Genomic DNA, 22,878 nt, shown 5'->3' with positions numbered 1-22,878 from the left:
TCCCTACACAGATGAAGGGGCTCAAACTACAGAAAATTTAGCCTAAAACTTCAGCAAATTTCTAGGAGAGCTTACCTGCAAAGGTAGTTAAGCACCTGTACAAGTCACCTAACAAGACTTTTTGGATTGCCTAACAAGAAACTATGGACATTTTTTTCTTTATAAATATCTCAAACTGCCTTTGATTAGAGGTCCAGATAAACTTACAAAACTTCCCAGCCTCCTTTTCCAGAATTCTATTATCCAGCTTTGTTTCCCAAATAAACATTTTTTGAAAGGAGAGAAAAGGAATCTACTTAAAAAAATTATCCAGTATGTAGACAAAATGGCATCTATTTTTAAATTAAAGTCTGTTAAGAGCTCAGATGCAATAAAGAGGAAAAACAGCTGTGGGAGCCAGTCAAGTTGCTGATGATCTGGCAAGACCAGCACAAAAATAGGAATGAAAGAGAGACAAACACAGAAGCCATTTTTGTTTCATAATCTTGTAGCACTACTCAGTTTTCTTTTAAATGTTTCCAATGTTGTCAAATAAAGGTTGTGTTTGCTGCAAAGATTTCACATTTTGCATTATATACCTTTTTTTGAACACATACTCCATATGCTAACATTGTTTGATTAAGGAGCTCAGCTATGCTGTGAGGGCAGGCAGTCTACACCTCTCTTATCTCCTGATCAATGCAAACAATTATTTTCAAGTAAGAATGAGGCTTCAGCACCAGTAATTTCAGAAACATTTGTTTGATAAGAGGGAAGTGACCCACAACCTATTTTCTGTCTTCTAATTTACAGATTGTTCACATACCTCATGTATCAAATTTCTTTGCAATAAGCCACAGAACACATACTGAAATGTCAAAATAAAATTTTGTAAGCAATGTAGAAAATTGAACTGAGCTGAAGTTCTCACACACACACTTCTTTCCTTTTTCTCCTGGAAAAGCCAGATGGAATATTTCTTTATACCCTTGGGAAAGCAGGGACTACAAGAAAGAGGACAGATTCTCTGACAAAATTCAGAAATCTAAATTCTATGCTTAGAGTACCAGATTCCTTAATTTTTGTAAAAAAGGCAGAAAATATTGAGTAAGACACAAATAGAACTGTAATATTTGAGACAGCACCATCCTCACTGAGGATACAACGCTTGTGGCCAAAGCAACATTGACAGCAGTCCTCCATGAAGCATGTTTTACGAATAACTTTCCTGAAAAAAACCCAAATATGCATATTAACCCCAGAAACAGACATAAAGAAGTTACATCACTTTCAGGTTCTTAACCCATTATATCAAAGGCTTTGCTCCTCCTTCTTGAACAGTAATCTTGGACTCTGCAGCAGAATTGCACCCACACATTGATTCTCACGAGACATGCCCTGATCAGCACAGTAAGAAAGAAGCAGGCTGAAAAGCATGAAGATTAAGGCTTCTTCCTTCAAAAAGGCACTTTCAAGAGTGTTAATCTGTTCACACAAATCTTACTGTTTTCTCTTTTCAGCAACTGGGAGAAGACAGTGTAGGAAAAAATGGAGTATTATTTCTGGTCTACTCCTGCCTATCCCTTCTGGCCTCTTCATAGTCTACCTAGTCTGCCAAAGGGAATGAGAATGAAAATCAAAAGCAAAGTAATGCACTTCAATACAAACTCTTTCTCTGCTGTTAAGAAAGACAAAAAAAAAAGACTACATTGAAAGTACTTGTAATATTCTTCAGCTCAGAAGCCTTCCACATTTTAATAGTGACAAATCATAAAAAAATAAAAATAAAAATCAATTATTTTTCTAAAAGCTTAAGCTCAACTAAAAGGAAGGCTCATTTAAATGGTGACCTCCACATTAGTAGTTGGCCAGTAGATTTTCTACACCTCATATTTTAGACAGCTTTGTGTTGCAGTGGAATACTCGGGAATAGGACAGCCAGATGTCTGAAATAATAATCAAGGAGGTCCAGAAATGCTTTCTTACTATCTAGAAATTTTCCTGTGCATTTGGAGCTCTATTTATGAAATCTCTGGAAACCACATTTCATTGTATTTATCTAGTTCAAGAAGCAGGGAGATCTGAAGTTTCCTGAATGATATCTGTCATTACTGTAGCCAAATCATCTCCAGAATAGCCTATAACATTTAAAGGGTAAAGCAACTAGTCTCCTTCTAGAAATTAAGTCAGCCAGCCCCTCCTCAAGGTTTAGCTGGAGAGCATACACAAACTGTATCTGTAGAAAAAAGTAAGAGCTAGTGAAGTCCATATGTAAACTAATCAAGCCAAAAGATCTTCTCCAAACTCTTTTGCCTTTCATGTTGTACTTCCCTCTTCTTAGCTTTTGCTATACTGAAATATGCCAAACCATATAATATATATACATATTATGACTGATATATAATGACATCAAACATGGAAGGATTGGGGGGGGTTTATTTTGTTATTGTTTGTTTTGGTATGTTTTTTGTTTGGTTTTGGGTTGTGGGTTTTTTTCTGGCTTGAAATTTTTGGGTTGTTTTTTGGGGAGTTGTTTGCATTTTGGTATGGCTTTGCTTTTTTTTTTTTTTTTTTGCTTGGATTTTTTACAGCTAAGAAGTAAGGAAGATTATCTCCATGTGATCTTTTAAAAAAAACCCTAAAGGAAATGAGATTCCAGTATATGCTCTGATAGCACCATGTACTTTGGAGAGTAGTTAATCCCTTTGAAAAGAAACACTGGAGAATTAAAATAATTTGGAAGTAGTTGGCTCTTTAACTAATATTGTCTTAATAGTTATTACCACAAAAACCTGGAAAAGACATGCAACAACTTCTTTTCTGCCTGAAGCCAAACAGCTCTTCCTCTGCCCAAACTTAGGTCAGAGACTGATCTGCAGAAAATGTTTGTAACAGACATGGATACAGGAAAATACAAGAGCATTATGTATATAACATTCAGATAATTATCATCAGTTGGTCAGTATCTGCTTAGTGACTTGATCAAATGCCATTTCAAATATATGTCATCACTGTTAATGTCCTGTGACATGGAAACTGAGGCACTGTATCCAGAACAAACCAAACTCTGCCACAGCATTCCTGTGTGTTTGCAGATGGTGAAGGAGTAAAAGAACAATTAAGACACAGAAACTATCTGTTGATTATTCACATATTTTCATTCTCACTATAAGAAAAAAAGGAATGAAAATCAAATATATGATTATGCAACACTAGAGAAACATACTACAGATAACGAGACAATGGTTTCATTTCACAATGAACACAAGTACACAGCAGGTCATTAATATTCTGATAAAAGATACTTAAAACAACTGTCTCCCAGTGCTGATCTGAAGAATAAGTTTCCAAGAAATATCTTAAATAATAGATGCTCCTACATATAGTTAACACCTATAGTAAAAAAAAAAATAATATAAAAATTATTAATTATTTTACTTCTTCATTGATCCTGGTCATAAACACAAGAAGTTGATGCTTGTGAGAAACTGATATATTAGCCAACACTGGCATTACTTCTACCATTGCGCATTCTAACAATTTTAGAAAGCATCACTTGCCTCATAACCATAGAATCATAGAATCTTAGGGGCTGGAAGGGACCTCGAAAGGTCATCTAGTCCAACCCCCCTGCCAGAGCAGGGTCACCTAGAGTACATCACACAGGAACTCATCCAGGTGGGTTTTGAATGTCTCCAGTGAGGGACACTCCACAACCTCCCTGGCCAGTGCTCTGTCACTCTCACAGTAAAAAAATTTTTTCGGATATTCACCTTGAACCTCCTATGCTCCAATTTACACCCATTACCCCTTGTCCTATCACTGGTCATCACTGAGAAAAGCCTAACTCCGTCCCCCTGACACTCACCCCTTACATATTTGTAAACATTGATGAGGTCACCCCTCAGTCTCCTTTTCTCCAAGCTAAAGAGACCCAGCTCCCTCAGCCTTTCCTCATAAGGGAGATGTTCCACTCCCTTAATCATCTTCGTAGCTCTGCGCTGGACTCTTTCAAGCAGTTCCCTGTCCTTCTTGAACTGAGGGGCCCAGAACTGGACACAATACTCCAGATGTGGCCTCACCAATGCAGAATAGAGGGGGAGGAGAACCTCTCTTGACCTACTAATCACACCCTTTCTAATGCACCCCAGGATGCCATTGGCCTTCTTGGCCACAAGGGCACATTGCTGGCTCATGGTCATCCTCCTGTCTACCAGGACCCCCAGGTCTCTTTCACCTACACTACTCTCCAGCAGTTCAGCCCCCAACCTGTACTGGGACATGGTGTTGTTCTTCCCCAAATGTAAAACTCTGCACTTCCCCTTGTTGAATTTCATCATGTTTCTCCCCGCCCAACTCTCCAACCTATCTAAGTCTCTCTGAATGGCAGCACAGCCTTCTGGTGTGTCAGCCACTCCTCCCAGCTTAGTGTCATCAGCAAACTTGCTGAGGGTACATTCTATACCCTCATCCAGGTCGTTGATGAAGATGTTGAACAACACCGGTCCCAGTACCGACCCCTGTGGGACTCCACTAGTCACACACCTCCAACCAGATTCTGCCCCATTGACTACAACTCTCTGACTCCTTCCTTTCAACCAGTTCCTAATCCACCTCACTTCCTGATCACCAAACCCATACCTGATCAACTTTTCTACAAGGATGCTGTGGGAGACGGTGTCAAATGCTTTACTGAAATCAAGATAAACCACATCTACCGCTCTACCATCATCTATCCACCTAGTAATTTCCTCATAGAAGGCTATGAGGTTAGTCAAACATGATTTACCCTTGATAAAACCATGTTGACTGCTCTTGATGACCCCCATGTCCTTGATGTGCCTGGAGATAGTCACAAGAACAAGTTGTTCCATCACCTTTCCAGGGATGGAGGTGAGGCTGACCGGTCTATAGTTACCCGGGTCCTCCTTCTTGCCCTTCTTGTAGACTGGAGTGACATTTGCTATCCTCCAGTCCTCAGGCACCTCACCTGTTGCCCATGACTTACTGAAGATGATGGAGAGTGGCCTAGCAATGACCTCCGCCAGCTCCCTCAGCACCCTTGGGTGCATTCCATCTGGACCCATTGATTTATGGATGTCCAGATTACTCAACTGATCCCTAACCCAATCCTCATCTACCATGTCAAACTCTTCCTCTATCTTGACTTCTTCTGGGGCTATATGAATCTGGGGCTCATAGGGAGACCCTGCAGGAGTGAAGACAGAGGCAAAGAAGGCATTCAGCACCTCTGCCTTCTTTATATCCTCTGTCACCAGGGCTCCCACCTCATTCCTCAATGGGCCAATATTGCCTCTACTGCTAGTTTTGCTAGCTATGTATTTGAAAAAGCCCTTTCTATTATCCTTAACCTGACTTGCAAGGTTAAGTTCCAAGGAGGCCTTAGCTTTCCTAATTGCCTCCCTACATCCTCTGACAACAGTCCTATATTCCTCCCACGTGACCAGCCCCTCCTTCCATGATCTGTAGATTTTCCTTTTCCACTTAAGTTTGCCCAGTAGTTCCTTCTTTAATCATGCAGGTCTAACCATGCATAATGCATTATCTCTATAACGCATTAACAGCTAAAATATATGGCGTTTACTACTTCTAGCAAAAGGATTTCTTTTACTATAGGAACTGGATGGACAGCAACTACATCTAGAATTCTCTCCTACAGTATTTCAGTTGGAAGGGACCTACAGCCATCATCTAGTCCAACTGCCTGACCACTTCAGGGCTGACCAGAAGTTAAAGCATGTTATTAAGGGCATTGTCCAAATGTCTCTTAAACAATGACAGGCTTGGGGCATCAACCACCCCTCCTCTCTAGGAAGCCTGTTTCAGTGTCTAACCACCCTCTTAGTAAAGAAATGTTTCCCAACATCTAAACCTAAAATATAGCTTTCAGCCATTCCCACATCCTATCACTGGATACTAGGCAGAAGAGATTAGCACCTCCCTCTCCACTTCTCCTCAGGAAGCTGTAGAGAGTAATAATGTTGCCTCTCAGCCTCCTTTTCTCCAAACTAGACAAATCAAAGTCCTTAGACAGTCCTCATAAGGCATTCCTTCCAGCCCTTCAGAAGTTCTGATTTTTGCTTCAGATGATTGGTGTTGTACTTGGCACCTCGATTTGCACTCATAAGAGGACAGGGTTGAGGAGCAGAAACCATTTCCTCATCTTGAGGCACTTTCACTTCTACGCTGCAAAGGGTTCACCTTTGCAGGACCTCTGAAATAGGTGCCAAGTAGTTATATGAATAGCAAAACAGAGCTGGCACAACAAACTCAACTCAGTCTGCTTCTAGGTGCCTTAGGGTGCTTTATTTAGATACTCCTACTGTTTATACAGCTTGTGTCACATACAGTAATTGCTCAAACATGAAGCATGGAAAAATGCCAACGAAACTAACCAGCTTCCAAAGCCATGTATCAAACCAACATCAGAATAAAGCTTTATTTCAACCCACTTTGCAGAAGCCACTTTTTCTTTCACACCCTTTTCAAAGGTTTAGAAAGCTATTTCAGTTTTGAGATATCCTGCATGGATACAGATGTTGTTACTTCAGAGATTTACATCAAACAAGACTCTGTTATTCTGCTCTCCTGCAGCTAGGAAAGAGAATCCACTGACTTTTGACTGCAGCTCTGATAGCAGCTCAGTAGCAATGCTGCCCTTGTCTTCTGGAAAGCTCTCTCAAGCCCACAGCACATTCACATAGACCAATTCCAGTTTTATTACCATATTAAGTGGTAATATCTTGGAGACAATTCTTAAGAAATCACACTGCTTACATGAACTTCTGAAGCAAACCTTCCAGTGAAACTACTGCAGCAAAGACAACTGAAAAACAATGCCATCAAGACCACCATTTTACTCTGCCTGCAGAAGACTGTGCCTACAGAATTTGCTGATCAGCTTTCCAGAGCACCAGGATCACACAGAGAAAGGAATCCAGAAGAGCCTCAACTTAGACCAAAAGTGAACACTGATGATCAAGAAGATCTATCTCCATCTTGCAGAAAAAAGTAAAAAGATGTCTCCACAGATTTTTCTTTCAGTTTATCAGAACACTTACAAAGTTTCAGCTTGCATTTGCATGCCTCAGGCAGGGAAATGGCAGGCTCTTACTAGTTCTCAATATACACATACCACCTCATTCATACTCCACAAAGTGTCCTTGAAGCATTCAATAGATTGTGAGCTACTTTGAAGATGAAAAGCTTTCTACAGAAGTAATAATACCAATCACATAAAATTAGCATAGTATCAAAGCCAGAAGACAGTGATTAGACACATGGATGATTTCACAGCATACAGTAAACATGGTATCACAAACGGATACCATGGTGGAAGAAAGTAAGAGAGGAACACCTGATGAATGAAATGGCCAGAGACTTACTAAGGAGTTTTCAGGATATGTAATTTAAAACATCACACACTCCTAGAAAGGGCTGAATACCAAGAAAAAGTAAGCCAATTTATCATCATCATCATCAAATGATTTGGGTTGGAAGGGACCTTCAAGATTACCTAGCTCCAACCACCCTGCATGGGAAGGGACACCTTCCACTAGATCAAAGCCCTATCCTACCTTCCCTTGAACACTTCAGTGAGGGGGCATCCACAACTTCCTTGGGCAACCTGTTCCAGTGTCTTACCACCCACATACCAAAGAATTTCTTGCAAGTGTCTAACCTAAAATTCTCCTCTTCCAGGTTTAATTCCTTACCCCTTGTCCTCTCACTACAAGGCCTTCTAAAAAGTCCCTCCCCAGCTTTCCTGTAGGCCCCCTTCAGATACTGGAAGGCTGCTACAAGGCCTCCCCAGAGCCTTCTCTTCTCCAGGTCAAACAAGCCCAACTCCCTCAGCCTGTCTTCATAGGAGAATTGCTCCGGCCCTCTGATCATCCAAGTGGCCCTCCTCTGGACTCTCTCCAGGAGCTCCATGTCCTTCTTATGTTGGCAGCTCCAGAACTAGACACAGTACTCCAGGCTTAAAGCACACACTGCCAGCTCATGTTGAGCTTCTTGTCCACCACACCCCCAAGTCCTTCTCCTTCTGACTGTATTCGATCCATTCTCCCTGCAGTCAGTATTTTTCTTGGGAGTGCCCCAACCCAGGTGCAGAACCTTGCACTTGGCCTGGGTGAACTTCATGCAGTTTGCACAAGCCCACTTCTCCAGCCTGTCAAGGTCCCTCTGGATTGCATCCCTCCCTTCCAGCATGTCTACCTCACCATGTACTTTGGTATTATCTGCAAACTTGCTGTGGGTGCACTCAATGCACATCACCAACAAAGATGTTAAATAGCACTGGTCTGAGTACTGAGCCTTGGGGAACAACACTCATCACAGGTCTCCATCTGGATATCAAGCTATTGATCACAACTCTTTGAGTGCAACCATCCAGCCAGTTCCTTACACAATGAGTGGTCCATCCATTGAATCCATATTGTTCTAGTTTTGATACCAGGATATTGTGCAAGACAGTGTCAAAAGCTTTGCACAGAGCCAGGTAGATGACATCAGTTGCTCATGTTACATGTTGTTTAAAATTATGCATTACTTGTATGTATTGTGCCTCTCCATGTGATACGTTCTATTAATAAGGCAGATTATTCACTCTAAGTAATCATACACCAAAATACACAGAGCCTCCTTTTGCAAGCTACTGATTTCACAGTTTCTGTTCTGCCTGTGATTAGTAACAACTGCTAAGCAGACTGCTTAGCACTTGGCTATAGTAAGTACTTTTTATTTATTTTTATTTAATAAAATTTTTATTTATTATTATTTATTTATTGTTATTCATTTATTGTTATTATTCATCTCCAATGTACAAGGTTAACACCATACTACCTTGTCTAAGGTACTTGCATCTTCTCTACCAGATGCAGACACACACCAAAGCTGCTTCAGTACCACATAGCCAATATTTCCCAGAAAAGCGAACACCAGAAGCTCCACTGTCACTTCAGTTAGATTTAAGATGGGAATCAGTCACCTTTTTATTAACTTACTTCTCTTTCAATATAATTGAAACAGCAAAGTTTGAAATTTACTGTCATGAAACAGTAAGCTTCCCAGCTAAAAACTACACTAACCAAAACAAAAGGAAATAGGAATTCTAGCACATAGCCCTCTTTAAACTTTCAGGCAATTCATCCGGACTGAAGAGCTTAAGTAAATCCTTTACTCATCTTCTCACAGCATAGAAGAAAATAATGGATTTCTTGTTTGAACATTTGAAACATATTTGTCTTCAAATGCAATTGAAGAGTGAACAGAAAGAAAACCCAGATTTGAAGTATCAATTACTCCCTCTGATATTTCTTACTCAGCCTGGCTTCCATCTGTTTTTACTGTCTTAAAGAGTCATGTGCTTCTTCTTGGCATAGTCTTTATTTTATGTGTTTTGCCCCTACCTCTCCTTTTTATTATTGATACGCTCTCTTATAAAAAAGGATAGGAAGACAGATTACTACTACTTGTTGCATAACATGCTCTACTCCCACCAATTTGCAGTTGTCAAGTGAGCCTAATAGATTTAAGTTAACAATGCTATTATCTGTGCAATTTCCTTGAAATCTGACAATATTGTGCAATTCTTGGGTGGGGGGAAATTAAAGAATAAAAAAGCTTTTGTAGCAAGTCCAAATAACAAACCAAGATGGAAATCAAATAAATTTCAAGTTACAGTAGACATTGAAGCAAGACACCAAAAGGAAATGGCTAGCATGCTTAGAACAACTGGAGCTATCCAGGATCATGTTCGCATTGAGCAAGACTTGGGTTTCACAGAGCAACCTACTCCACTTGATCCTGCTTTGAAGGGGGGATGGACTTGGAAACACTTCCCTCTTCAGCTATTCTATGATCCTATGATCTCATCTTTGACTTCCAGTAAAGGCATTTGACCTGAAAAACTGATCAGCTTTAAAAGCAATGTAAAATTTATTACCATGTTTCATTGAGAGACTGGATTTTAAAATGAAGATGTCTGTATTTTTTAAATATCAGTTCTTTTATTTACATCCACCTTCTCTTAAAAGGAACAAAACACAAACAGCTTTTTTGTGTTTTGTTGTGCATTGGTAACAAAAACAGTAATCATCTTTTACTTCTTCAAACCTCTAAGCTCCAACCCATACACTTTGTACAGAACCACTTGCAGTTCTGCAGGCAAAACTGATTTGCATAATTTACAGCCAACAGTTCCATTAGGGACAATGAAGTGATTGTTGCTGAGCTTGTCAAAATTACTAAAGTGAAATCTGTCTCAAATTCAAGACATTTCACCAAAGAATAAAAAAAAAAAAATGCAGAAGCACACACTTAAGAGATGAAAGTTGACTAAAATATACAGAAACCCTGCATCTATTCTCTATCACAAACACCACTGTTTCAATTCAGTCAATGCCATGCAACCAGAATTTTTAATCAACCCTTATTAGTGGCAGTTTTTACCAGGAGCTGAAGAACACAGCTTTCACTGAACTCTTCTAGGTACAATTTATTCTGCCACTTCATTTTGTAGGGAGACTGATTTATCTGACATCAATAGTTTGTTGAGGTAATAAACCATGCAGCAACGATACCATGACTCAGAGCTCATTTGCTAGCAGTCAAGTTGCTTGGCAGCATGACAGGCAGAGTTATGTGCCTTGAAGAAGTATCTATAAAGATGCTACAGCTTTCAGAGCTTTCATTACCAAACACATCGAGTAGAAAACATGACTTTAGTCTCACTATCAATTTTCTTTTGCTTGATGGATGGTGCTCAGCTTCACTTTGCGCACAAAGATTCAAAAAATGAATAAATCTATGCAAGCTAAAAAGCAATAGCTACTCAGTCCCAGCGGATTTCTAACACTCCCAGCCATTTTACACTACTGCTTCTTGCTAGGAAAAGGTTGTCCTCTATACACTTATAGAAACCAAGTACACAGTGTGAAAAAACTACTTATCAATTTTAAGTTTAAAGAAGCCAGAGAACCCTCTTCCAGATAAACCCTAATACTTAATAATGTATAGCTACTCCGAAAACAGAAAATCAGAAATTTTTCCACCTGAATTTCTCAAGTGAGATGAAGGTTTATATGCCAGCAACACTGCTGAAATGCTTATTCTTCTGAGAACTCCATTCTTTGAATAACATCTGCAATACATAAAAATCTATTTTTTTTTTAAAGGGAGGGAATTTAAAACCAGACTAATTTAGACCCCCTTCCCTGGAAATATGAAGTATACAATCATATACCCATTTTGTACCAAAATAGCTGAAATGGCTAGAACACTTTTTAAATGCCTTATTTTGCATTGTTGTTTATTATCTTTATCAGCCTCTCTACTTAAGTGCCAACCTTCACAAAGCTGCAGATGCCACACGATTCCCTGTTCTTCCTTCTTTCTCCCTAAATATATATATAGCAGGTGGGGGGCAAGGCACAAAGATTAAATAAATGTATTCAATCTTTATTTAAAAACAAGACAGAAGTGAAAGGCACTAGAGATTAAAAAAAAAAATCCAGTTCTATTTTCACTCTGTTTTGGTAATTACAAAAAATATTATCCATTAATTTCCATTAGAACATTCTAATTTTAAGAGGGATGATACATCAAGTTGGTTTTCAACTTATATTTTTATGGTTTTAAGTAATGCATTGACTTCTATGCAAATAGAGCCAGGACAGTTAGAGGAAGTTAACAAAGTGGATGAACTTGAAATAGCTATTTAAAATGAACACTTTCAAAAGAAATTCACAAGGATTACAAGGAAATTCCGTGACAGCTGTTAACTTCAACAAATGCTCACTTTTCAGTTCACTGAAGACAGCCATCACTTTACATGGCTATTTTTGTGATGGCCACATCTTCAGCATGCAGAGAATCACTGCCTGGTGCTAGCCAGTGCTTGCATTCACACTCATCAGGATACAAAAGTCTGATCTCTAGGTAAGCGTCAGAAAAATCAAACATTAATGAATTATGAAAACAAATAAGCCAACAAAGCATACTCAATGAAAAAAAACCCACAACAACCAAAACCTCTAGCACTACTAATCTCAATTTATAATCTCCACAAAAGTAAAAAGGGATATAGGAGGATTTGTTGTCGTTTTGTTTTTTAAATTTGGTAAGGCAGTTTTAAACAGTGAGTGGGTTTTATCTGCAATTCGATGTAGAAGTGATGTAAAAAGCATGTGGGAGGCAGCTATTAAACTTTAAAGGATCATATGATATGCCCCATTCAAGTCCTATCCCCACAACTACCAAGCTAGCAACAGTAGAGCTCTCATCTGCACAGTTAACTCAAGATAAGACTTTCTCAAGTAGATTATCTGATTCAACTACATAAAGAAGAAACTCAGCAGTTAAGGACAAAATTAACAGCCATGAGAAATTTTAATGAATACATGAAGCCTATTTCATATCACAAGTGTCAGTTATTTTAGTTCTATTTTAACTCTGATTTTACATTTTAATATATATGTAATACAAGACAAGCTACATTCTTGAAGAAAATAAAGTGTTCACCTCCACAAACAAACAAGAAAGTCTTTGCTATTACACAAGCAAAACTTCAAAGATTTTATCTAAGAAAACCACCTAGCAGCCAGACCATATGCTTTGCTATTCAAAAAAGAAAAGAAAAAAGTACTAACTAGCATTCTTCTGCATAGAGCCATAACACTATTTCTGACAGCAGAAAGGAGTTTCCATCTAAAGGAAAACAGGAGTCATGCTTCCAATACCATTATCTCTAATTTTTGTAATGCTTTTGTAAGCTAAAATGTAAGTTCTCTACATTTTTATCTCAAATATAAATTATTTTGTCTTGTAGTACCTTGATAAAAACCCTGTAAGGTTCTTTACAATAATTGGTTTCAGATCTCCAAATCATTGCTGTGGCTCTTCACATAAGATTCAGGGTTTCCAAACCATTCCTTAATCCCGGCTACTAAAATGGGGCAAAATTTTGCAATCTCACTGCTACTTTTGGAAATAAAAAAAAACCAAGCAACCAAGGATCTTTTTTATATATTGAAGATTTGCATTAGCTATTTTAGCTGCTTCTGAGAAAGATACATATAATCATCATCTCCCCTTTCTTAGGGGGAAATCAGCAAGCGCAATCCCTTTTCTTTGGGAAAAGACATACCACTTCAAAAAGGAAAACTGATTCTTTTTAGTGGATAAATACTGAAATTTCCTCCTAAATACAGCCATTTATTAGCCTTGGTGTTTTTTTCTAATAGTGAAGGATAATATTTTTATGCATACTGTAGAAACTCTACTGTGCAATATGTATTTGATCCTCAACTACTCCAAAAATACTTTAACTGTTTTTAATCACTTTTTAATCAAACACAAACTTTGCAATTATGAGATTTCAACAAGTTTATGGGGGTTTTTTTTGCATTTAACATAGATCTGATTAAGACTCCAAAAATTGTTTGTCATGAAAGAACAGTACTTGCTTTTCCAGTCTTTGTGTTATTCAGAGGTACAGAACCAGTAAATCTCATCTTCCTCCATCTTGCATTTATCCTTGGCTGAACAACAAGAACATACTTAATATTCTTCTGCCCTCAAGTCTATCTTATTTGCATTAACTGCAGAAGTAAAAATGCAGAAAAAATTGTGTTTGCATACGCAGAACAGTTCACAGCTACTAATACTTCAACTTCTGAATCCTAGTATTCTCAATGGTAAGCCCACTTTCCTCTGGCAGCTACCCATGCACTTGACATTTTTATTCAGGTTACATAAATAAATTACAAATTTGTAACTGAGAAGTTATATGTCAGATAGCTTACAGCTGTCTGGATGCTCTTGCACCTTTAAAGAACTGTAATTACGTAAGCAGGCTTCCAATCCTAAATTTACTAAAAAATGTTATTGGAAATTGATAGCATTTCTTGGTCAAAACCTTAACAACTGTGAGATATTCTTTCTTTCTGTTGATTTATGATAACTAACTTCAGATGTTGCTTCAGCCAAACAAACAAATCTACATTTACCTTGATCAAAGGCCTTTGGAAAAGACAATTTCAAGCCATTTTCAAGAATAATTTCAGCTTATGAATGCTCTCACTTCTGAAGATATAAAGAGGCTTACAAAAACCTTGCTCACAGGATTCAAGTAGTTTGCCTGACACATTTTTTATTTCACTGAAACCATAACTTTAAAAAAATCTGAATTAATTTTCAGAGCAATCCAAGTTGTAGGCTAACTAGCAGTCAAATTTGTATATCAACAAGTCATGACAATCAGTGCAATTTGTCAGTCAGGTGTTCAATAAAGTGCCTCAATTGACATGCTGAGTGAATTAGTTCACTCAGATGAACAAGATTTGTTTCTTTATCTGAGATTTCTAAGATCAAACCATCAAGCCTCCTCCACTGCTCCTTTGCCAAATCTCTCACTGTTTGTCAAAGCCACACCTAGGAGTGAAGGAAAAGGGGAGCAAGGTTCTGTCATGGCTCTGGCTAGGAAGGGGAAAGGGGCTTAATGATGACTAACATGCCAAATCTCAAGGAAAGAGATGACCAGGAAGCACCTCCAGAGGGGCTAGAGCAGTTACAATCAAAGTTTTTTAACTCTAATTCAAATATCTCTTTATTTTATCATGTTCAAACAACTCACGTACCTAAGTGTAGGTACAGTATAAAGAATTTTATGTGCACCAAAATAAAACAGGACCACAGAACGGCTGAGGTTGGGAGGGACTTCACAAGTCATCTGGTCCAATCTACTTAAGCAGGATCACCCAGAATTAGCTGCCCAAGACCATGTCCAGAGGGCTTCTGAATGTCTCCAAGGTTGGAGACTTCACAACCTCCTTTACAGTAAAAAAAGGGTTTCCTGCTGTTCAGAGAACACCTCCTGTGTTTCAGTTTGTGCCCACTACATCTAGTCCTGTCACCGAGCACCAAGGAAAGCCTGGCTCACTTCCTCCAGGTATTTACACACATTGATGAGATCCCTGTGAGCCTTCTCTTCTCCAGGCTGAACAGTTCCAGCTCCCTCCACCTCTCCTCAGAGAAGAGACATTCCAGTCCCCTCAGCATCTCTGATAAACAGATTTATTTTCTACACTGACACATCCAAGACATCTGTTTTGTCAAGGAAGGGACTGAGAAAACTACCAACTTCAGTGAAGCAACTGTGAGCCTCAATTACCTTTCTTCCCAGGCGAAATCAGGTCAAAAGAGAAAGATTTACCTAGAAACCTTAAAAACCTTGTCATCAAATCACCTATGCAAGCACTGCTTACAAAGCACTTAGCTAACAGCAGCCAAAATGCTTTAAGGAAAAACTTCACAGGATTTGAAGTTTCATTTTTTAAGACCAGTAGCAATTTCACAACCATAGAAAAAACAGAAGAATTTCTAAGAAAAAAATGTTACCATCATACCAGTTACCAAATGCAAAGTTATTGGAATGGATAACTTATTTCATAATTAACTGAGTTGTGAGAGCACCAAATAAATATTAAGATAGCTTAGTCACAAATTTAAAAATAAGAGCTTTTGAACCACTCAGGTGTGGTGCTACCACTTCATATTTCAAGTACCATAACTTCAATAAGACTAAAGCATAAAAGCAGTTAAATCCAAACCGCAGGTAACTAATTTTCTGCTAATTAATTTTTAGAATAAAGTTGCTAAAATATAAAAGGCAAGGTTTCCTTAATTTTTAAAATGGTGAGGTTTGGTTTTCTTTTTTTTCTCTTCCCAAAAGTCTTCCCTTTTTCTTTCTTTCCACCCTCTACGTTGTTCCAGTAAGGTTTTTGTGTTTAACATACCATGTCTGCTGAAGACCAGCCTCGAAGCAATAGCTGCACAAGGTTCAATTACTTGAGGAAAATCACAAAGGTAGGAACCTTGTAGAGCAGAGATTTTTAGGTTCCAGTGGAAGTACATGAAGAAAGCAACAGAGGTTTAGAAGGGTATTTGAAAGTCTGCTTTGGAGAATAAAGATTATCAAAAATCTCTCCTTGCTTCAGAATGTAAGGAAAGATGCTATACTCAGCTCACAGCAGCTGTACTGATAAGCAATCTACAAACTTTAGTTGTCTCTTACTTGTTTAAAAATATTATAGAGAGGCTGGAAAGACTGAGGAACTATATGTGAGGGTGGGATAAGCAGAAAGGAAGGGAGTAATAGTTTTCTCTATAAACTCATGAAAACTGCAGGACAGCAAGCTGGGCAGTGAAAAGAAGAGGAAACTTTCTTCAGTAAATTAATTTAGATAACAGACAAAAATATGTTGTATAATACACGAATACTTATACAATACAAAATTTACTTGAATTCATATTTACACCATGTATAGGTATTTGATGTTCTGTAGCCTCCAAGAAGCTTATGAACAATGCAGGTAAACTCTAACTGCCAGCCAGGAGATCCCTCTACAATGTACAAAGTAAATCCCAAAACTTAGGCTATGCAGATATACCTAAGTACTCTGATGAGCTGTACATACACACACACACACACACCAGTAAAACACTGCCAGGGCCACCCTCCAATCCTTATGGCAGGTGGTACTAGCTGCATTCTACTTCTTTCCTGGGCTCTGTGAGATACATGTGTAGCCTGAAGTCAAACAGGTGGGGAGGGGAGTCATTCACATTAGTTTCTGTTCAGGCTGCCAAACGGACAGCTGTAAATAGTATTTTCACAGCAGAAAATTCAGAGTCCATGGTGCATTCTTTCCATAAAAGGTACAGGCCTGTAGGGACAACAAGAGGCATCACCCCTCCTGGGATACTGTAGCAATTGCAGGAGCAAACCTTGCACAGTCTTTCCTGTATCACCTACTAGAAAAGTCTCCTGGAGCTACCTCTCACTATTAAGGAAGAAAAACACTGCTACAATTCCTTTTACGAGAAACCTATATAATTTGTTGTTATTATAAAGACCATGTATTCCTGCCTGGTAACTCCCTTAACAGCATCTAACTGCTTTAATAATTTATGCTAAAATATTAAGCTATATAAGTTACCGTTTAAATTGTTACATGTCTAAAGAGACATTGATACGAACAAGCTGCTCTACAACAACTTCTAATCAGATAAACCATTAGAATATAAACCAGCCATCCAACCACATGAAGCTGTCTCCCATCTGCAGTAGTTTGGCATCAGGCTTTGTAGAAAATCCTGGAAACAAGAGCCCAATGCAGCTTATTTCAAAAGACAATAAAATCATATTCACTAACAGAATATAAAGAAGCTGGGCATTCTAACAGGCAGGATCATGAATTTAGGCCACCAGGCTTTGCACTGTATTTGTAAAAGCAATTTGCCTTTCCGTGTTTTTTACCAGCTTCTTTCCTACAGCCTCACATACTTTAGAAATCTATTCAAGCAAATACTTGCTATTTTAGTAAACATTTATGCAGGAATTAACACAGTGGGAACCTAGTTTGGTTCTGATCTCTAGCGTAGTAGAACAGTAAAACATATGCATACAGTAATAAAGTAAGTGCCCTACCTGCTTTTAAGAGTGATTGAAAACAAGAAACAAGTGCCAGATTTTATGGATTCAGATACTGTTTAATCTAATCATACATTCTAGCAAACCTAAAATAATGCCCTACATATGCAATCTTAATATAGTATTCTTAACCGAAGACCACATTCACATTGTGTTATTCTTACAATAAATAAAAAAGAAGAAATTGTAAACATTTAGTACCTAAAAAAAATTCTCACATGAACTGTTTCCCTCAGACAAATTCCTTCTCCCAGTACTGGCTGTTATCAAATTATATTGAATTAACTCATTTGTGAGACATCTAGACTAATTTATTATCAAGTAATGACAAATCAGAACGCTAAGAACACAAAAGAAACCTAAATGGAGCATTATCAATTGCAACTAGCTACAGACATTCAAAAATTCTGGCAAAAAATATGCAACTAAATTTTCTCTCCTGGAACTAAAACCATGGTTAGCAGAATTCAAATGCTAAAATATTATGGAACAACCAGAAGCATGGCATATGTGTGCAGTTACAGGAAAAACTAAACAGTAGCATTCTTATAGAAGGAAAAAAAAAAAATTAGAATGGAAACTTACTTGTGCATATTTTCCACTCCTATTATGATCATGATGTAGTAGGAAATTCCACTTTGTATAACAAAATGTAAGGCATACCTAGGAAAAGCAAAAAATAGTAAACCCTAACAGCATTTTCATAAAATAAAAATAAGCTGCATGCATTTGTTTATTTAATGTGAAATTAAATAAGTTTGTCAAATTTTAACTCCATCACTGCTTCCAAAAAGCCTTTTGCTCTACTTAGGTTTTCTGCAGCCATCCCTTCTGTTCAGAGCTTCACCCCTTAGCACAGCACAGACAAAAGTAACCAACAAAAACTAAGACCTAGCTGGAACTTTCCAGCTTATAAACAGCAGGAGCTGGACAGGCTGGACTGATGGGCTGAGGCCAATTGTGTGAGGCCTAGAGCTGGGTCCTGCACTTGAGCCACAACAACCCCAGGTAACGCTACATGCTTAGGGAAGAGTGTGGCTGGAAAGCTGCCTGGTGGAGAACTTGGGGGTGCTGGTTGATAGCTGGCTGAACATGAGCCAGCAGTGTGCCCAGGTGGCCAACAGCATCCTGGCCTGCATCAGGAATAGTGTGGCCAGCAGGAGTAGGGAAGTTATTGTCCCCTGTACTCAGCACTGGTGAGGCCACACCTCAAGTACTGTGTTAAGTTCCAGGCCCCTCACTACAAGAAGGGCACTGAGGGGCTGGAGTTTGTCCAGAGAAAAGCAACAAAGCTGGTGAAGGGTCTGGAGAACAAGCCTTATGAGGATTGGCTGAGAGATCTGATGTTCTTTAGACTAGAGAAGGCTGTCACAAAGATGCACTAACCCCTTCTTTTTGTTTTCCACGGCTTACCACCATAGCTACAACATAACCATTGTTTTGGGGTTTGTTTCATTTTGTTTTTTAAAGAAGTTACATTTCAGTAAGTGAGTAGAGCATTGGTGGTAAACCATCCTCTGTGCTTGGGGAAAGGCATTTGATCTTCATTAAGTTGATTCTTTAGATGCCTCAACAGCATGCTTACATGTGATCTTGTTTTGCATTATTTCCCATAAAAAGCAGCCTAAAAAGCAGTCAGTATTTGCTTATACTGATACCTTTTTCTTTCAGCTTACTCTTTCAGCAGTTTCCTAATTTCACTCCTTATCTATTCATAAGGAAATGTCTTCAAAGACTTTCAGTAAGAAAGTCCTACAGTCTATACAGATAAATTGAGGAAAAGCAATTCACTTGGGTAGTAACTGACCTTGAAAATCTTCGCTGCTTATGGAAGAACCAATCTGCACACATTCCCACACTTTGTTAATAGCCAGTCTCCTCTAAGTTATGACTACCTAAAATTCTAAGTTTCCCCAGAGCCTCCTCCAGGATGAATGACCCCAACTCTCTCAGCCTGCCTTCACAGGAGAAGTGCCCCAGCCTTCTGATCATCTTCATAGCCCCCCTCTGGATTCACTCCAGCAGGTCCATGTCCTTCTTATGTTGGGGGCTCCAGAACTGGATGCAGGACTCCAAGGAGGATCTCAAGAGAGCAGGGTAGAGAGACAGAATTACCTCCCTTGACTTGCTGGCTACACTTCTTTTGATGCAGCCCAGGACATGGTTGGCTTTCTGGGCTGCTAGCACACATTGCTGGCTCACAATGAGCTTCTCACCAACCAACATCCCCAGGTCCTTCTCCTTAGGGCTGTTTTCAACCCATTCTCCAACCAGCCTGTATTTGTGATTGGGATTGCCCCAACCCAGGTGCAGGCCCAGGTGCAGGACATGTTATAACACAACTAAAGAGCTCCTGAAAGCATACCATGGCATTGTAACCTATACATATACTCCATTCTCTGTGGAGGGGGGAGAGGAACCAAACAAAACCAAACCCTCTGAAACACGGGTGTATAATACATACTCAAGCAACACGAAAAAGAGCTGACACAAGTGTAACAGAAGTATCAGCTTTTTAACACGTGTACTTTTAAAATTATGTTCTTTTCAGAAGTTAAAAAAAAAGCTTTTAGTTCCATGACTGTAACAAAAAAAACATTTTAGTAAAATAGAAATTAATTGTTAAAATAATAGCTTTAAGTGTTACCCAAAGCAAACTACAATAAACTGGCTTTGTATTATTGCATAAAATTTATCTCTGTTGTTTTTGGTTTTTTTTTCCAGGGCTTATTACCAATGAGAGGCTTCCACTATTTTTTTTATGCCTGTTGGGCATGGAGGTTGTTTCTTTCTGAAGTTTCCCATCTGCAAATTTCAGATACAAGTATGTTGTTAACTTTCTAATTACAAGCTACAATTAATAATTTCTGCTTCCAAAGCAACGCATATAGAACATGGGTCTAAAGCTTCTACAGCTCTCATAAAAACCACACACAGTAGCACCTATGTCCTATGTCAAATGATCTTTGACATCAGATCATTCCTTCAAAGCAGAATACTATGGCCAAAAGCTTGAGTAACATATGGCAGTTCTGAAATTATATATCCAAGTAAACTGCACATGTAAATTCAAATATTTTTATTATTTTTTTTTCCTAAATTTCAAAGTAATACATATCAACTAATGCTGAGAAGCCTCTGCAACATGCCAATAGAGGTCTGTGGTTTGGAATTCCAAGATTTATTTATACACACTCTGTGTGTGCACAAAAGTGCATCTTCCCACCTGCAAGAAAATGAAACTGGCACTTAACTGGTCTTAAGCCATTTCAGGAAGATGAGAGATGTTTAAATAAGCTAATTTTAAAGGGAATTTTTTTTTCACCAAATTGAACACATACCCTTTATTAGCCCTACATTCTGGCTTGCTACACTGAAGAGATCAAGATGTGAACAGTCAAAGAAAAATCTGTGGGTTTGTTTTTTTTTTAAACACAACAAACTACAGCCCCGCTTTAAAACATAAAAAGTCCCACACAACACACAAAAGAAAATTCTCAGTTCGAGGCTAGCTCCTTTCCAGGTGTTCTATACAACAAGGAGCATCATCAGCACTCTTCCTACAATAAATTAGTTCATATTCAATATTCAGAAAAAGACACAGCAAGTTACCTCATGCAGTGAATATTTAAGAGAAATTATCACTACAGCTCAAGAGAATACTTTTCATGCCAGTTTACAGAAAAACTAGTTCAAGTTAAACTGCACCTGCTCCATCCTCCCCAAAACCACAGGCAGACAGTATGCTAGCTACCAGTTTTCAAACTGAAAACCTCTCAAAACTTGGGCACATCAGAAAATTTAAGTTAATGTACAATTGCAGCAGCTAAAAAACACAAAAGTAGGTAATTAGGGCTCTTCATAACAGAACTTTACTTCTCTGAAATCAAAACCTGATATCCTGCAAATCCCTGAATACTGAATTTAAGTGCAACTTACCATCCAAAACAAAAAAGTGCAAGATAAAGGCCCAAGAAGGTTGCAACAACATGTCTTATAAATGGGCTAGTTTTGCTTGAATGAAGGTATGTTCGAAACCAAATAGCCGCAAGCAAGGCAAACAGTTGGCACACTACGAAGTTGACCTGCATAAAAAGAAGAGAAAAAAGTTCTCACACACTTGTGCATTAAAAATGAACAGAAATATCCACACCTTTGGCTCTGCCACAGCTCTTACCACAGCATATCAGCCTCAAAGAGCTTCTCCCAAGAGCCCCCTCCCCTCCTAAAGCACAAAATAGTGCCCCCCAGGCAGCTGAGCAGAAAAGATAAATCAAAACTGTACAGCCAAGCTGTGCATGAGTCAAGAATTTTTAAATTTTTTTTTAACCTATTTTCCTTTACATTTTCCATATAACAAGCCACTCTACCAACCATGGAATCATTTATACTCTCCCAGTAACACTAAGATCTGGCTTGCGTTTTTATTTGCTTTTTAAATGAGCATGACTGGGAAATAGGTATCAGCTACACAAATCACTAGCAGATTGCTTCAGTGGTATGTAACCAGATAAACAGCTTGGCTGCACATTGGAGTTTTTTCTTGTACCTTCAAGTGGGATAGTTTCTATTCTAGAAAACAGAAAATCTCTTGTATACTAAGTATTTAAAGGCATTAGGGCACTGAAAGGAAAAAAGGAATTAAAAAAACTCAACCAGTGAGTAAAAAGAATAATTCTGACTGTTGCCTGAAATAAATTTAACAGCAAGAGCATGATAAAGAAGTAATTTCCTCAAATACAGCAACCACTGCCAAAACAGACTTAAGCTACAAAAAGCCAGATGAATTCCTATGTTTAGAATACAACCTTTCCCACTCCATGGATTTGTTTTCTTCCACAGAAAACTGCCTAACAATTGTCTGCATCTAACAGCAGCAACCCTAGTCATCACAAGCAACAGCTGGGGGATCACTCCTTCAGGTCATAAGCACTTTAAGACAAGAAACCTGCACACACTGCGGGCCGGACTAGGCGCTCACGCAACAGGGGTTTAGCCTGTTTGATGCCACTGAGCTGAAATACATTTTGCATCTTACCACCATAGGGCAAACCACAACATTATTTTCATGTTTGTGACAGCAGGCCTAGTAGTGATGCTTGCAGCAACACAGTGTATGCTTCTAGTACGGGATAATTCATCAAGCCCATTCCTTCCTCATTTTTTAGCCAAGCTTCGGGCAACAACAGGTAAGGAAGGGTGTGAGAGCAAGCAAACACGGTTATATTCAAAGTAGATGCTAAGTAACACCAACTACCTACAGAACTCATCTTTGTAACAATTGCATACATTGCCCTTTTGCCAGTCCAAGGATAATTCCCCTTTTTCTGAACCACTCTAAAACCTTCTGTAATACCAAGTTGCACAAGCATCAAGTGCTAGCA

General features: G+C 38.6%; 1 protein-coding gene across 1 annotated transcript in view; it reads right to left on the bottom strand.

Annotated features, from left to right (window-relative positions):
- Positions 1-22,878, bottom strand: part of MBOAT2 (membrane bound O-acyltransferase domain containing 2) — a 95,243-nt gene that overhangs the window by 44,005 nt on the left and 28,360 nt on the right. The window contains exons 3-4 of the mRNA XM_009999240.1: positions 21,434-21,579; positions 18,080-18,157 (exon numbers count right to left, since the gene is read on the bottom strand). Coding sequence (XP_009997542.1) covers positions 18,080-18,157; positions 21,434-21,579 — 224 coding nt within the window. The remainder of the gene's footprint in view (positions 1-18,079; positions 18,158-21,433; positions 21,580-22,878) is intronic.

Source organism: Chaetura pelagica, unplaced genomic scaffold (genome assembly GCF_000747805.2).
Source record: "Chaetura pelagica isolate M959 unplaced genomic scaffold, ChaPel_1.0 scaffold90, whole genome shotgun sequence".
Taxonomy (NCBI): Eukaryota; Metazoa; Chordata; class Aves; order Apodiformes; family Apodidae; genus Chaetura; species Chaetura pelagica.
The sequence above is the reverse complement of the archived record's forward strand: the minus strand, read 5'-3'. Positions and strand labels throughout refer to the sequence as shown.